The following is a 16,813-nucleotide window of genomic DNA, read 5'->3' on the forward strand; positions in this document are numbered from 1 at the left end:
CATTCAAAAGACAGACAAGGGAGCCACCTCCACAACGATTAAAGGAGAAAGCTCTGCACTGTTCCAGATGGCAGCATCTCCATCTATTCAGACACTCAGTGATGACACAGCAGCAAACAAAGCAAGAAACCAGACAGAAAGGAAGAGGAGGAGGAAGCAGAGGTGCCTACCTTGGTGCCAACTGTTATATCGTGGTGGACACTGCTGTGAAGAAAAGACAGCGTGTTAGAGGCAGCCAGGGAAAACTCGAACACAGAATGAGTCTCACTGAGGTATCAAAAAAGAAAAAGAAAGGTGATGATGTTGAAGACTGTGCGGGAGCAGGTGGACAGAAGCCGAGAGAGGCCGAGCAGGCAGCAGCGATCGGCAAGGGACCGATAGCTCGGCGGGTTGGTTTGCCCTGCAGATGGGACATCTCTATTCAGCACCTGCTTGCCTCAGTGTGCACCTCACCTTTTCCATAAAAACCTCACGGCAACCTCAAGTGTTTTTCATACAAGATCCAAACGGTGATAAGAGAATGAAGCAGAGTCTGAAGCAGACCTTTTCCACAAGCAGCACATGGATACTAGCTCCACGCAGCCTCCAACTGCTCTGACTGCTACAATAGTTTGGTGACGGTGGAGGTGCTGCCTATTGAGACGCAGCTTTTTGAAGCCAGTCAGAGCCACTTGCACCTCACTGAACCCTGCACCCTCTTTTCCATCACCAACCTTTTTCCTTAGGTCAGAGGTCACAGGAGTGGCCGCTCAACCCAAAAGCTTGAGAAGTTCTGCTGTTTTTGAAACCAATTTTTGCAGTTGGACATTAGAACACTTGAGGCACTTAAGACCCGAAACTTGTGTTTATTGCTTATTCACTATCATAATTTCTCATTCAGACCAAATCATTACAAAGCTCCAGCAACCAACCAGTAAAGGCGGCTGTGAACACTGAGCAGCTGAAGCGTCTTGCCAGTCACATGGGATATGGTCACTCAGTACAGGAGATACAGGATGCGAATGTGCTCCACAGCTGCTTTATCAACTATGGATAGGACTGAAATCCTAGACCAAGTTCAACTAAAACTAAATCAATAAAAAGTGTGATGGATTCACAGTGAACAGATGAAGAAATTTTTTTTTACTGCCAAAGCAAACCATCAGCTCTTATCAGCAAATCATCAGATGACCAGGCTTTGATAAGCCAGGATGTGTAGAGAACTGACAGAGTGTACTGACCCGTGGTGTGAACACAGTCAGACACACACACACACACACACACACACACGATGCTCCTTTGGTAACAGGAGTGCTGGTGTCTTTCTGTCCATCAACACTAAGCTTTGACTTCAATTCTAGTTCCTGTCTGTCGGGAACATGGTGGCATCCCGACGGCCCCTGTTACACAGTCTGTAGAGTCACAGTTATCAGAACAGCTGCTCCTAACAAAAAACAAAATAAAACGCACAGACATTTATCCCAAATCCGTGTGGAGACATCAGCATTGCACTACAATGCATTTGAATACACGGATATTGCCGTGAAAGTCAAGCAATGCTAACAAACTATTAGAGGGCTCTGGGAGGTCTTTGCAAAGAAAATACATTTTTTAAAGAAAATACATTTATTGGCTTGTGAAGAAAATTTATTTATATATTTTTAAATATTAATGTAACTGAATTAATAAAATATTTTACACTATTTCACTTTTAATCTGAAAAATGTTACAACATGTTACAAAAGCCTTGAAATAAATATGGTCTAGTACACCCCATGCCCCCCTTTAGACTCACCCCTGTCTGCTGCGGTATGTCTATATGTAAAACAACAGCCTGCAGCAGGCTGTATCATTGAAACATGTATCAGACTGAATGAATAGTTCATCTGCATATTTTAATACAACTTCTGTAGGTATACTGCAGATTTATCTCAGTGTAAAACGAACAGTCTTTACATATGGAGTTTGTTAATCGGGTGCTTTGATGAAGGGCTCCTGCGAGCTTTTTCCCAGTAAAGGTTTTAATGGTGGTTACAGGAACAGCGCTGCTGTTTTGGATGCTACAAATAAGTTTTCTTTTACTCATCGTGAGCTCCCGTCTCGGTAACGGCTCCGCCTCTTGTGTGTGTCTGTTTCTGTTTAAAACTAGAGGCTTAATGTTTTCAGACTTTATTTTCACACGCTGCTCTTAAATGCGTTTGCATTGCAGGTCTGTTTTTAATCGCAGATGGGGGTGAAACGCTCGTGTTCTTGTTTCCATGGTAACAACGGCGCGCTACAGAGCCGTGCATTAATTGAAGCAAAGACTTTTTTGGAGAATTTTTCGAATTACTCGATAAATTATATTCCAATTCAAGAAATTCCTTTGTGTAAAAAAAATAAATAAATAAATTTAAAAGCACTACTATAAGCACACAGTGCACAAGTCCACTGAACAGCAGTTTGACTTTCTCACACACAGGTACTATATCTACATCCTTTCTGCTGCCGCTTTGACTTATCAACATGGACTGCAGGCTATACTCCAAACATGACTTGTTGGTGTTGTTCACCCCCCCACAAACACACAAACTTCCATCCAGTATGCTCAAGTTCCTCACTTTCCCCTTAAAGAGTATGTTTGCCTGTAGACAGAGGTGAGAGTTACGTAATTGTGGAACTGATTTATCGGATGCAAGTCAAAGGAAACCTGCCCTTTTTCACCCACAGCTTTTTGGAGGAAATGTACAAACAATGGGTCAGTCTCAAAAATAAAGGTTTGCTGAACAAACCTACCCAAAGACGCCTCGATATGAAAATGAATAAATGACACAAAGAGCTTGGAACAAACTAAACAAAAAACAAAACGCGTTTTACACACTAAGGTATGGCCCAGAGCAAGTGAAAACCGGCTGGCCAGGCTGAGGCCCACACCACTGTGCTCAATGAGGAGCAGCTGGAAGAGGAGCCCTCGGGGCAGGGATGAGTCCTGACGAAACACAAATATTCCATCAGGGTCGTGAATGCTCCACAGCCCCCTGACTGAAGCTGAAATGACACGCATTATATTATGAGTGGACACAGCTACCGGTGTGATCAACGCTAATAACGCTGCTATTTTTCCCCGTCAGTCCACACAGTTTAACAGCAGCAGGCTTACAGGCCTCACATTCCCTCCCTCCACCAACAAAGCTGCTTTCTCCTATTCACCATCGCTGCAACTGAACTCTGTGAAAAACAGCCACTTTTAGGCCCTTTCCCTAATCCAGCAGACTAAAGCAAGACCATCTACTTTACATCTAAACCTGAGCACACACTCAAAACAAAATCACCCCCAGAAAACAACACACGCACACTCCTGATGGCGACTTCTACGAGTGTGTTACAGCTTTTAAAAATGCACTCCAGATGAAACATGACAATTAGGAGTTTCACAGCAGTCCTCTCTCGCTCACACACACACTTTAAAGTACAGTTTCCGCATTAAAAGGATTAGAGGGCCAGCTCCATATTTCGGGACACACGACACAAGTGACGCTACTTTATTAATTTATGCTTTTATTAGTTTTTTAAATTTTAACTGTTACTGTTTCACGTGAACGACTGCCTGGCAAGATAAACCAGAATGGGCGTGAGCCTCTAACCTGTGTGCTCTGGTTACTTCTCACCGCTCATGTATCCTATACACATCACCAACAACTTTCCAAAACGTCCCCGAGCAGAGCCTCAGCGGGTAACCGGGTCGCGCTTCAGTGCGGCCGTGATGTGGGACTTTGGAAAAGAGAGGTAGGTGCCCGCAGAGCACGGCCCACCGTGAGCTAACAGCACAGCTAACTGTGCTAGCCTCGCTTCCTGCTCCCAGCACAAAACTCACTTCTGCGACTACTCCGCGACAGCAGGAGCGCTCCCTGCACACTACAGCGCCTCCGACAAACCCCGGTGCTCCCGGGTTTCCATGAAAGAGCAGAAACGACATTTAAGCGGAGTGTCACCGTGAGACTGTGGAATAACTCACCCGTCCATTGCACAACACGGAACTACAGAGCAACAGGTCCCAACAGCAGCCAACAGGGACCCCGAGCACCGCCGCTTTAAACGGACAAGATGGCGTCCGTCGTGAGGACTCGCTGATTGGACGGCTCGCAAAACTGGTGGGCGTTCATGGGCAAAATCGTACGTTGATTGGCTGGTTGGACCCAAAATACAACAACAAAGAAGCGCTATTCCAGCGAAGATTTGCTATGAGTAAGATACACGCATTCACGGGAAAAAACGGATACACGTTTTACTCTGTGAAAGTGGGCGTTGTCCCGACAAAACAAACTGATTATATGTCCGAAAGGGCACCTGAACACTTTTATATTTGATTTTGAATCTGCAACATTAATGACAAAACACTAAAAAACATTTTGAGTATACTGACCAGAAAACGGGGGGGATTTAGAAGATTTAGCTTGTATGTGACAGTGAATTTTATTGTGTGGTGTAAATCACAGTTCATTCTGTTCATTCGACAATAAAACCTCTTACCTTTAAACCTGGGGAAAAGGGGGATGCTTTGTATAGTAGTAACCCTGTCTTTTCCGTGCAAGCAAGGCTAGCAGTGCTTGCCCTGTGAAATCTGAAAATACATCAATTACAAAGTACCAGAGTCCAAGATCAAGACGATTAAAAGAAAAAATAACAATAAAAGACAGGAAGCACAAAGTAATGGAAATATATATTTTAATTTGGTCCGGTTTGACTTTTTAAATTGTGTGGAATAATGTGTTTCACTGTCCCCAAGACATGATAACAAAGCCCAGAAGTGCAGGAACTTGGTGGTATCCAACTTTAATCAACCTATTTCTGCGCTTCACACAGGAGCCTGTTGAACTGGTGTCATATAACAGGTTGATAAATAATTCCTCCATGTGCTGCTTTCCAGGAAACTACTTGTGTGCTTGAAAATGATACAGCTGAACACACAAATAATTCAACAGATTCTCATACATAGATCATGTGTTTTTAAACGGAGACCACCTGGCTGGCTCAGACTTTTCTCTGGTAGCCCATGCTTTTTGCTGGTCAAGGTAAACTTAAAGAGGTTGACAGAAATAAAACATTTTTAAAAATCACTAACTCATCCACACCAGACATTTTAAAGCGGGTGCAAAGAACTGTAATCTCCACATTTCAGCTTTCTTTCTTTTCTTTTCTTTTTCAAAATAGAGTTACGACCTTAACCTCGAAATGTTGAATAATATTTTTTCCTTATGTGGCCCTAATACAGAGGAATGGAAGACAGAAAAAAATACGTGTGTGAATGACGGAGCAGAGGTAGTGAAGGTGGATACCTCGCGCTGGCCATTTAAAGAAACAGCGCACGAGCGAGGTGAAGAAGAGACTGCAGGCAGGTGGAGTGGGTGGAGACGAGTGTTGATCTGTGACAGAGGGATAGCAGCAAGAAAGAAAGGGAAGGTTTACAAGATGGTAGTGAGACCTGCAATGATGTATTGTTTGGACATGGTGGCACTGACACAAATACAGGAGGAAGAGCTGAAGACTTTCAGATCTTCATTACGAGTGAGCAGGATGGACAGGGTTAGAATTAGAAGAAGAAGAAGCGGCACGCCATTGGCCAGAGTGGCTGCAGCGGAACTTGCTATTGGCTGATTCTGTTGCCCCGCCAGTCGAGTCGGGAAACAGCGCCATAATTAAACTGTAGCAGACCTGTGTTTTCTGCGGATTGTTTGCGGCCTGATTTACTAAGATAGTAACAGACAAGAAATTTGTTCCAGGACGGTTGGAACTTTTTTAATCTTTCAGTGACCTTCCCGAAGAGTTCAGCTTTGTTACGTTTAGGCAGGTAGCAAGGGCGCTAATATGGCCCGATCGCTAGGCTAACGCAAATACCCCAGCAGTCGGTAACAGCAGGCTCAATTTAGCGCTCACAGTCTCTTCTTTCAGCGACAACAGCGATGAACTACCCGCGAAGCCTCCAGGGACTGCCGTGTGAAATGTTCCAGGAGACTGCGAGAGCACGGTGAGTTAATGTTAGCACACAGCTAGTCGTCGTTAAGCTGCTCCGTTACAGGGCCCGTTCCTTTGACAGCAGGTAATAGTTTAATAACCCACCCCCATCTCCCAAAAACGACAAGAGAAATGAAAGCTGTCTGTTCAGCAGTGGTTTGATCTGTTATGGATTATATCACAGGCTGTGAACCTCGCGTGTTCCCCTTTATGACAGCAGCGAAGGAGGTGATCAGATTCTGAGCTGGAAGAAGGTTGTGACTTTCGTGTTGACTTGACTTGGCTTGGTAACGACAAACAAACAATCTTCCTTCCAGGCCAAAACACTGCTGAAAACCCACAGTCTCTAGTTTCCTCTGGACCTCTTTTCCCCAAGCCTCAATCAGCATGGATGCCATTCTCCCATTCCCATTTGGGCAACTCTAGGAGTATGATTGTTAAATAGAAAGCACTTAGGTAGAAAAATGGTGATTGAGGCAAGTTGTATAAAGTCCTTTGAGGGCTACTCAGAGTAGAAAAGCGCTATATAATTTACCATCTAGATATCTCTTTATAAACTGAACTGGTCTGTGAGTTTCCGTGAGCTATAGCTAGCCTAGATTTAACAGTGAATTGAATAAGCTCTTTAAAAACTTTATGTCAACATCGGTGAAGATGACCAGAATATACTTTGACACTTGGACTCTGAATACAAAAAATACAATTTCTTGTCATCCTTGTATTTTAGTCATTCTTTAATGATTAGGTTTTTGTGACTTGATTAAAATGTGAATTATTTTGTTATGAAATATAACAAAGCTGTTTTTGGAGTGTCCCCATCTTATCTCTTGTGGTGTACAGGAACTCGGTGAACCCTCGGACACCACTGAGTTTCCCTAAATCCAGATCAGCTCTGTGGGACAGCAGCCCCATGGGCGAGAAGCTCCGCCTTCACCTCAGCTCACACAGGTAACTGCTTCCTTGCTGATCAATAGAGCTGGTTGTGCACTGTTGTAGTGAGAGCACATTGTAGCTGAGATCTAGACTCACTGCTTGTGGTCTGCTAATGTGTGCAAAAGTCTGCTGAAGGAAAAGACTGCATACTAAGTTATTAAGATGGTTATTAAGAATGGATACTTTTCACATTTGAGTGAAAATAAGGAAAATAAGATGCTTTTTTTTAAACCACGTAGAGCAATAAAAACATGACAGACTTTTACACTTTATATTTTATTCACTGAATCAATAACAAATTTAACCTACTATAATCTTGTCATACTTAAGTGACAACAGATGAGCTATGTGTCTCTGCAGGAAGCCTCAGTTGGTGCTATTAGAGAAAACTCTTCGTCTGGCGCATCGTCACGCCCGTCGCAGTAACAAGCCCCACCTCCACTGTTTCTTATTGGGAACGGTTTCTGTCGATTCAGGTCAGAGGTTAACTTCAGCTCATCCTGAATGCTGATTCAGCTCTTTTATAAATGTGTCTGTGGCATCGAGCACCTTAGTCCAGCTGTCTGTCCTCTGTGTGTTGCTGTGGTTCAGATGAGGAGGGCATCACAATCACCCTAGATCGCTTCGACCCGGGTCGGGATCAGGCCGGAGCCTCGGGTCAGGTTCCCTCTGCTTCTCTGCCTGGAGACGTCCTGGTTCCCTGTTTATTCTCCTCTCAGACTGAGACTGTCGTCCAATCAGAGGCCGAGCTCCATCACTGCTTCAAGGTGAGTTTGTTACCCTTCAGCCCTTTGAGTTTGTTACCCTTCAGCCCTTCCGCTTCCTCTAGTGGCCACTTGAAACTGCCTAAAGATTACACAGACAAAACATTTCCCAGTGAATGCAGCACATGATCAACTCTTCTTACTACAATGATCTTGGCATATGCATGCTTAGACTGACACAGATGTGGTTTTAGGTGGAGCACAGCAGCTGCTGGTGTTCAATTCAGCTGTTCTTGTGATTTGGCTGAATTACAAGAACAGTTGCCTTAAGACACTTTATATTGTAAGGTAAAGACTCAACAATAATACAAAACTGTGTTGACTGTGTGTTGGTGTTTTAGGTGTTGCAGCAGTTTGTGAGCAGCCGACAGACTCTAGATCTGTCTCAGCTGCTAAAGGTCAAAGGGCATGTGGCCTGCTGTGAGCAGAGTGATGCTGCAACGTTTAGCCTCAGCTGGTCAATCATCAGTCCGTCTGTCAGCGTGGAAGTGGAGCCGGTCAGAAGTGTCCCCATCATCCCGACTGCTCTGTTCAGGAGTCTAACCAACGTAAGCAGACCACTGGGGCGTGACAGCAGCCGACAGAGAGGGTGAGAGAGCGAGAGTTCATCACCACACGTCTCGGCCTCTGATCACGTTTGCTGACGTCTTAGTTCTCTTTTCAGGTTTCTGACCATGGACCAGACCAGGAAGTTGCTCCTGCTGCTTGAGTCTGATCCGAAAGCCTCCAGCCTGCCGCTGGTCGGACTGTAAGCTTCACCTTTCATCAGACAAGCCTGGGGGGGAAAAAGTCCAAATTATCACCTGGTAGTTCTTTTGGGATGTGATTAGCACTGATGTATGAGTTCTTTTAAAAATTGTTCACATTTTAAGAAATTCTGATTTTAATTTTCTAATTATTAATGAGAGGCACTTGTATTTTTTATGAAATGTTCTACTCCGAGTAGGAGTACCGAGAAAAAATGATGTGAAAGATTTTTTTTTTTTAGATGAATTCTAACAGTCCAGATGTAAGCCCAGATGTTTTTGCTTCTCTTAAGTGGGGGTATTTCTTTCTGCTTCCTGTCTCGTGACAGCTGGCTGAGTGGAGTCACACACATCTACAACCCTCAGGTGTGGGCCTGGTGTCTGAGATTCATGTTCAGCTCCACCCTCCAGGACAGGTGAGGTGACGGTGGCAGAAAGGAGTGGATTGGACGTGTTCGCGTGTCTGATCGGCTGTGCTGTGTTTCAGAGTGCTGTCCGACGGTGGCTTCTTCCTCCTCGTTGTGTTCGGTTGCACTCGCAGAGCTCCTCAGTTCTTCCGCTGTCGAGGCTCAGGACCACAGCTGGACTGCCAGCTGCTGACGGCTTCACACACAGCCACTCTCTACCAGGTAACACAGCACCTGTTTTAAACTCTTTCTCCTCCTCCTCAGTCATTCACTCATGATCAGCTGTGCTGTGTATGCTCAGCAGGCAGTGCAGGTGGATGGGAAGACTCTGCAGGTGGAGCTGACTTCAGAGGATCACAGCAGAAAGTTGGAGGTCTTCAGAGAAGCTCAGATCTCCTTCAGCAGGCAGGCCAATGAACTAGTTAGTACTTGTCAGACAATTAGCAGTGGTGACTAAAAAGTGTGTTAATGCTCGTGTGCTGATTTGTTTGTGCCCTCAGAGCGCCTCCACCCTCCGCTGCCCTTTCTGTCACTGATCAGGACTCTGGAGTTGAGGATGATGATCTTTCTCCACGGCCGTCCCCGAGCCCTCATACTCCAGCTCACCAGGTCAGTCACAGAATGGGCTCGGGTCAACGCTTCCGTTAACACACTCTGGGGTGGTTTGGGTGGTGTGGAGATGTTTTTCTCAGATGTGGAAAATGTTACGTGTGTGAGATGTGAGGTCTGACCGTTCTGCGGATGTGCTGATTTAACATTAGTTTTCCCAGCCCTTAGGCTGTCTCAGGCTCAGATGTTGGGAATATTTTACTTTTGTGCGTCACGCAACTTGCAAATCCAGTGTTTCGTGTTCATCTCCTTTTTCCCAGCCTTTTTAATAGAAATCCACAACATTTGATTCAAATGTGGGTGTACACTTTATATGATACTTCACTCCTGCTTGCTGACAAAACAACATTCTTCCTCTTGTTCTTCCTCCTCTCTGGTTGGGGTTAGTAAATGGTTAGTGCATGTTGATGTTGCTGATTATGTAGTAGCAACTTTGTGCTAGGTGGGGTTTTTTGTGGTCTTTGTTTTTAATGTGGTGTAAATAAAGTTGTGTTAAAAGCCAAAAGTGTGTGTGTGTGTGTGTGTGTGTGTGTGTGTGTGTGTGTGTGTGTGTCTCTCTCTCTCTCTGTCTCTCTGTGTCTCTCTCTCTGCAGTAATCTGTTGTTCCTTTCAGGCTCGGCGGGTGGAGCCATCTGTTCCCGAGCTCTCTCTGCTGATTGACTCCAGCTTCACCTGCACTCAGCCCAATCCTGCCTCTGCCTGCAAGCCTCCAGCTCATCCACGTGGAAACTCCTCTTCAGCCCCTAGAACTCCTCTTTATCTTCAAAGCACCCCCAACCCCAACTCCAACCCACAGCAGCCCTGCAACTGCTGCTCTAACCATCCCTACAACTGTACCGCCATTATCGCCTCCCCAGGTCTCCTTCCTGCTGCTTCACCTGTGTCCCATCATAATGATCCTTCTCCTTCTAGTCTCATCCATGCTCCTCCTCCTCCTCCTCCTCCTAGCAACCATCCATCTCTTTCTGTACCTCCTGCCCCCACCACTCGGTCTGTTCCTCCATCATTCACTTGCCCTGCCCCCTCTCCATCTCATCAACATGTTTCACCTCCACACTCCTCCAGCCACCCAGCTCCCCTCAACCCTGATGTCTCTACTCCCCTCTCCACCCACCACCACTCTCCTCCCTGCACACTTGTCTGCCCTCCTACTCCTTCTTTCCCGTGCAGACCCCCAGCCTCCTTCCCACACTCCTATGCAGCAGCAGACCCTGTGCCCTCGCCCTGGCTTTCCCAACCCTCCTGTATGAATCAATGCTGTTATCAGGCGGGTAGAGTTGTACCGCCAGACACCTACCAGCTCCTCCTCCATCAGGAGCACCAGCTGCGCCTGCTGCAGGCTCAGGTAACAGTTGTACTCTTTCCACACAACACAACCAGAATATATACGTCATGAATAAGAACAAGGACTTATCATTGGCACACAGGGAACCAGGAAGAGGCCTGAAACTGGAACTGTGGCTGTATTTAAAGGCTTCTGTGGATAGTATTGCTGGCTAGTTTCAACAAGTACTGTTTAACGTGGCTGCATCCTTGCTGCAGTTAATATTTTCTGATAATCGGGCAGGTCCAGATGCTCCTGGAGGCTCAGAAGAAGCTTCAGTCCTCTAACCAGTCCCCAGGCGACATACACACACCCATGAGTGTGGCCAGCATCGCCGTAGAGACAGGTGAGTGTTTACTGAGCAGTCAAATCTCCAGGAAGAGGCTTATAGCTCACATCATCACCATTTTTCCCCATCACTCTTTTTCCAGGTGCTAGTCTGTTCTGGGGGAGTCCTGCACAGTCCACCTCACATCAGGAAGAGCAGGTGCACCCTCCCTCCTCTACTGGGCCCCCGTCTACACCCAAGCCTCCACCTTCATCTTCCTCCTCTAGCCCCTCAAACTCTTCATCATCACTCATCAGGCCTGCGGGTAGTGCTGACAGTGACAGAGGTCATTCAGCTCCCTGCTCCCCACCTGGTGTGCACAGGTGAGACCAGGTGCCATTTAAAGAAACAAATTATTTTCAGCTCAAATTTCTCTGTACTGCAGAAGTACTGACAACCTCGTGCAACTGAGATAAATCCACTCAGTTAATGGGTCTTAACTTCTGCTTTCATGGTTTTCTTTTTGTAAATTGATGGTTTGATTTGCAGTGACACTGAATAAACCTGTGGTGCTACTGAAGTTTAGCGAAAAGTTTTAACCGCTGTTGTGGAGCTATCTCACCAATGCCTTTGCTCTTTTCCACATCAGCAGTCCAGTTCTGGGAGAAAGTCTCAGCATGTACAAACCAACAGAGGAACAGCACACCTTCTACCACAACCTCATGGTGAGACAAAATAGTATCTGCAAACCTGTTTGATGCCAGGTCTAATAAAAGGTAACAGTTTGACTCTGCAGTCAGAATGATAGGAATAGACCCTTCCTTTCCAGAAAGCACTGCATGAATCTCTTTGTGACTGGGTGAATGAGACTTTTGGTAAAAAGCGCTTTAACTGCTGAGCTGAGTAGAATGGCGTTACAGAAGTACCGGTCCCTTTAGAAAAACGTGTTCACCTGTTGAATCCAGAAAAGGGTTAAGCCTCCAGAGTCAGAGAGAAGCCATGTTGCAGAAATTTTTCAAACCAATATCACAGCAAAACGTGTAATAGAGACTGTGTCTACTTTCACCCTTTGCCTTCCTAAAACGTTAAATAGACATGCACGCAGAAGTTTCATTACCAGCAGGGAGAGATAATGTATTTAAAGTGTGCTTTAATGCACAGGTACACAGCAGCACAGGTACGAATGCTCTAGGCTGCATATACTTTGCACTGCCCACTGCTGGGGAAGCGTTGCCAGTCATTGGTGTAGGGCAGCGTTTTGGATTCATTGTACAGAATTCCTTGATTTTTTTATTTTTTTATTTTTTCTTTCCTCCTCCTGATGAAAACATAATATGTCAAACATTAACAGAAAAACCCCCCACAAGGATCAATCAAAGGACATCACTGTTCAGTAAAAGTAACCTAAAACACAAAGATTGTGTATCATTACATTTAATTCCAAATTGAACTACTTTTTTTTCCTTTCCATTGGTCAGTATTATTAACACAGGGTTCATTTGTTCTCTGGGTACAAAGGACAGAACTGTGCATGTCATATAAAGATAATTACTTTTGCTCTGTGTCTCAGACTCAACTCACCAGTCGTCTTCAGGAGTCACCTAGCAAACAGGAAGTGGAGGACGAATCCAGGAGGACGAGGAGTCTGTCAGCAGTTTCTGATTGTTCTCAGTCCTTCCAGTCCATGTCGTCCTCTTCATCCAGCAAGAAGCAGCAGCAGCAGAGTCCAGTAGAAGACCCGGTGGTCAGTGCTACACTGCGGCAGCTGCAGCAGCTCGGAGTCCACGTGGACGAAGACGTTCTGACAGAGTCTGGCAAAAACCATCGGAAAGCTGTGGAAACTGCCAGGTACTGAAACGCCTCACACACGGATATGTGTCTGCTTCACAGATAATTGGGAAGTTTCCAGGAAAAACCTGATCTTGTTTGGAGAGATGGCACACTTTGATGAAGCTGCTCTCATTTCTAGAAATCTGTCTAAATTTATTAAACCCCCCCCCTAAAATGTGACTATTCAGTGTTGGGACCAGCAAACAGAGTTTCAGTCTTATACGCCTCTCTGCTGCTTCTTTCCTCCTGATTATTAAAACCAAATATATCACAAAGAACAATATGACATCGTCAACTGCAAAAAAAGAGTAAAATGGTGAAATGTGGATTAATAAACATTAGGTCTCTTTTCCATGTTAGTAAATGACTATTGTAGGTGAGGTTTTTTTGTTTGTTTGTTTGTTTTTGGGGGTTTTTAAATATCCATGTAAATGTTGAAAATGTCTGCCACAGCATGGCATTTATTCTATTATTAGACTCAGCTTCTCTCGAAATTTAAGTGATCTCACCACTTGAATCACATGGTCCATCTTGTTCTGATGTATGGCCTAGAAACTGAACATTTAACAATATTCCTTGAAAGCGCTGTTTTATTTTTCTTCTAAAGATTTTCTAGTCAAATTGAATTTTACAGTAATGCATTACAAAGCAGTGGGGGATAAATTGAATTGCAGTAGATATCTTTCTGAAAGCTCTGTGTCATTTTAGGGATATGATTACTTTTTTACTGTTATGTTCTTAAACGCCATGTGCAGAACAGCTACCTAAACTCTACTCCCACTGAGGTTGACTGGCTTTTTTACAGTGTTACATTCATCACTGCATACAACTCTGAACACACTGTGTACTCTGAAATTGAAGGCAACAAATCAGAGATGCCTGACTCCCCTGTAGGGCTGTGCGATATGACCAAAATCTCATATCCCGATATAAGAATTCTATCATCCCGATAACGATATAAATCACAAAAATGTAACATTTTCTGTAAATTCTGAGAATCTCGGGCAGCTCGACTTGCGTGAAGTGTTTCCAGCTGCGCGTCATGTAGTCGAGTGTTTTAACAGATGCATGAAACGATACATTTTTAGACATAAGTTGTAAAGGCCGCTGTTTTCTTTGTGAGTATTTATTACACGGCGTGCTGCGGGAAAAAGCCTGTTCTAACGTTTGAGTCTAAGGTTTATTTTTTTAGCACCTGGCAGCTCTTTTTTACTTCTCATCCCTAAATAATCTGCTCTTTCACGTGATTCAGTTTATTTTCAAAAGTCTCAACAGGATCTTGAGCTTTATTGTGAAAGGTTTATGTGGAACATAAACAAGCGGACACGCGATGGTGTTACTGTCGTTGTTGCTAACGACAACGCATAAAAACAGGCGCTTGTCCGTCCGTAGTGTGGTTATATTAAATATAAGAGAAAGAGAGAACATTAAGAAATTAATATAGCCACTACAGTGACCATCAAAACAATGAAAAAATATTGCCATAAACAGTTTATTTTGCAACACCACGAAACAAACGATAGTGTAAAATGAAACGATAGACGTTTTTATATCGTCATCCGATATATATGGTTATATCGAACAGCCCTACTCCCCTGTGTAACTCTCAAATGCACAGCCTAAATCAGACAAGACACAAGTTATCGAGGAATTTGCATTTCACTAAGGTAGATGAAAGGTCTGCGTTATCTTAACTATGCTGCTACACTTTATCCTGTCAGTGTTGGAATGTAATGCATCTGCACAACAAGTTTATAGCCGATGACATGACTGTTTTTCTCTCTGTGTACTGTCAGCACTCTGGCCAGCATCAACCCGGCAGCAGTACTTTCTAGACTGAGTGTTTCTGAGCCGACAGCCAGCGCTCTGTGTCCAGGAGGCAGCGTGGATCTGAGCCTGGAGGCCAACGCCATTGCCCTGCACTACTTGAGTGACTCTCAGCTCAGCAGGCTGTCCTTGGGAGGCCACATTCCTCATTCTAGTCTCACTCCTTCCTCCACCAGTGATTCTCTGCCATCACCTAGTAACATGTCTCTGGCCACCAGAAAGTACATGAGAAAGTATGGGTTGATCGAGGAAGAGGATGGCGAAGATGAGGTGGAGCAAAAGGAGGTGGGAGTTCAGGAGACATCAGATCGTGAGCCCCTGACAGAAGCTGTGAATGCGAGGTTCCTCCCACAGAGTCAGCTGATCCAGGATCTGCGCCCCAAAATGCAGCTATTAGCCAACCACACTGAACCACATACCAGTGACAAAAAGAACCATTCCAACAGGCAGCCATCTTTTGTCAGGGCAAACCTCCGTCAGACAGAGGGATCGCTGGGAAACATCCTGGACCTGAGCCGCCTGAGACAGCTGCCCAAACTCTTCTGATGCCCACATCACCAGTAAAGCAACCCCATATTGAACTGTAATATGCACTAAGCTTTTATAGATAGTTGAAGCCTGGTGTGTCCTAGGTACTCTCAGCTGGTCTGATAGACGTCCTGGTTTCCATGGACACTGGCTGTCACTGGAAATTTGCCGTCTTTAGTCCTAGCAATTCTCTGGGATGCAGAAAAATGCTGGAGGGTAAACTATTTAAGATAGCTGCCCAAACTCTTATGACACCGTGTAAACCAGACTAAACAAACCTCTTAAACTTTAAGTGGAATTTGCTTTGCTCAAGGAGCTCAGGACTGTTGCTAATACGATTTTATTTATTTTTTTTTACTGGAAACCTGGTTTCTTTTTAAAAACCATTAAAGTTTGAATGGTGTGCTCAGTGTGTTAATGAACTAATAGTCTGTTGAGTTGGTCAGATTTGTGTGTTTGTGTCATATTTTCCTCTTCTGTAAAATGTCTCATGAACAATTTGTTTTAGTATTTATGAATCCACAAATAAAGTTTTCCCAGGAAATTCTATTAAAACTGCAGCTGATGGTGTTGCTTACTTCAGACGTCATCTGGAAATGTACTCTGTTAGAAATGAGTATTTCCACACCCACCAGAGCTTCAGAACCAGAACTCTGTCCGTGCCGGAGCCAAGGAAACGTGATCGTTCTAGAAAAGGTTTTTGTTTTGTTAAACTAACGATCACCTAGTAAACATTAGCTATGGCATTACTCCACATAAATAGTAGTCAGCATGTTCGTTACTTGATATGGAGTTTTCTAACTCCTAGCTTCATCTTTTACAAAGTTCCTCATTACTGTAATGCATTTAGTTCAACCTGCTGCCTTCAGTTACAATCTTGTCACTTAGTGGTGCCCCGTGAAGCTTTGCAGTCTCTCTGATCATCTCCTGGTGACTCTGTTGGCTGTCATCTCCCGGCTTGCAGCCAACCCCTCTTCTGTCTCACCTCTGCGGTATCCTGAGCAGCAGGTCCATTTGGTTTCTCCAGATGAATCAGGATCCCCTTTTCTTTAAATCCTCTGCTCCCTTGCTTGCGCTGCTGTACATTACCAGCCTGCTTTTGTACACATGTAGTTTGGCAGGAGGCGGTTTTCCCTCTCCCACAACGTTCTCCTTATTGGTGCCTAAGGCTCTCTCTTTGCCAGAGTTTCTGTGGGTTAATCATGTTCAAAATGTGTCCTCCAGTCACCACGGAGTATCCCCGTCTTTTTCCATGCAGTGAGGAGCATCGTTCTTTGGTTTGAAATTCCTGAAAGCAAACAAACCATTGACTGAGGCTACACTACTCTGGCCTGAGAGCTCTGTGGCATTGTTGTATTTTGAGTTTCACTTCATCTTGGGGCACCAGCTCCTTTTAATAAAGTTGTCTTTATGGTGCTGGATGTCCTTCCAAAACTTGTTGTATGCCCTCCCGGTTAGTTAGCTTCATTTGTAGGCTTCATTGTTTTTAACTTTAATTCTGAGCATTTTGTGGCTTATGGTACTTTGGAAAACTGTAAATAATGACTGAAAGGCAATAATGAATATAATTATTACTGCTTATTGTAGTAGTGGTGGTAAATTTAAAG

General features: G+C 44.5%; 2 protein-coding genes across 9 annotated transcripts in view; one reads left to right on the top strand and one right to left on the bottom strand.

Annotated features, from left to right (window-relative positions):
- LOC146555225 (polypyrimidine tract-binding protein 1-like) overlaps positions 1–4,058 on the bottom strand; it is a 24,882-nt gene extending 20,824 nt beyond the window's left edge. For 2 of the 6 annotated variants that reach the window (XM_085250771.1, XM_085250769.1), the window contains exons 1-2: positions 3,974–4,058; positions 171–204 (exon numbers count right to left, since the gene is read on the bottom strand). In XM_085250771.1, the coding sequence (XP_085106897.1) occupies positions 171–204; positions 3,974–3,981 (42 nt within the window). In that variant the 5' untranslated portion in view covers positions 3,982–4,058. Of the gene's footprint in view, positions 1–170; positions 205–3,626; positions 3,739–3,832; positions 3,949–3,973 lie in introns of those variants that run through there. The other 4 variants (XM_085250770.1, XM_085250773.1, XM_085250772.1 and 1 more) reach the window with 4 other exon arrangements.
- stil (STIL centriolar assembly protein) lies at positions 3,927–15,761 on the top strand. Of its 3 annotated transcripts, none has more exons than XM_085250765.1 (17): positions 3,927–4,203; positions 5,908–5,983; positions 6,811–6,918; positions 7,264–7,379; positions 7,495–7,670; positions 8,009–8,256; positions 8,332–8,415; positions 8,743–8,829; positions 8,901–9,042; positions 9,122–9,225; positions 9,321–9,429; positions 10,043–10,774; positions 10,997–11,099; positions 11,185–11,404; positions 11,671–11,746; positions 12,592–12,869; positions 14,648–15,761. In XM_085250765.1, the coding sequence occupies exons 1-17, from the start codon at positions 4,200–4,202 to the stop codon at positions 15,222–15,224; spliced, it is 3,240 nt and encodes a 1,079-aa protein (XP_085106891.1). In that variant the 5' UTR covers positions 3,927–4,199; the 3' UTR covers positions 15,225–15,761. The 3 variants fall into 3 exon arrangements, with proteins under 3 accessions (XP_085106891.1, XP_085106893.1, XP_085106892.1); XM_085250767.1 differs by having other exon boundaries at positions 11,674–11,746; XM_085250766.1 differs by having other exon boundaries at positions 9,125–9,225.
- Positions 15,762–16,813: the final 1,052 nt, after the last annotated feature.

This window comes from Mchenga conophoros, linkage group LG17, assembly GCF_057382185.1.
Source record: "Mchenga conophoros isolate Kocher_MC1m ecotype Shallow Benthic linkage group LG17, M_conophoros_male_GT1.1, whole genome shotgun sequence".
Lineage (NCBI taxonomy): Eukaryota > Metazoa > Chordata > Actinopteri > Cichliformes > Cichlidae > Mchenga > Mchenga conophoros.

Bases quoted from the DNA above. Each gene is read 5' to 3' on its own strand.
- stil (XM_085250765.1), top strand. The intron at 8,257-8,331 runs GTGAGAGAGCGA...TTCTCTTTTCAG, and splicing joins GACAGCAGCCGACAGAGAGG to GTTTCTGACCATGGACCAGA. The intron at 12,870-14,647 runs GTACTGAAACGC...GTGTACTGTCAG, and splicing joins AAAGCTGTGGAAACTGCCAG to CACTCTGGCCAGCATCAACC.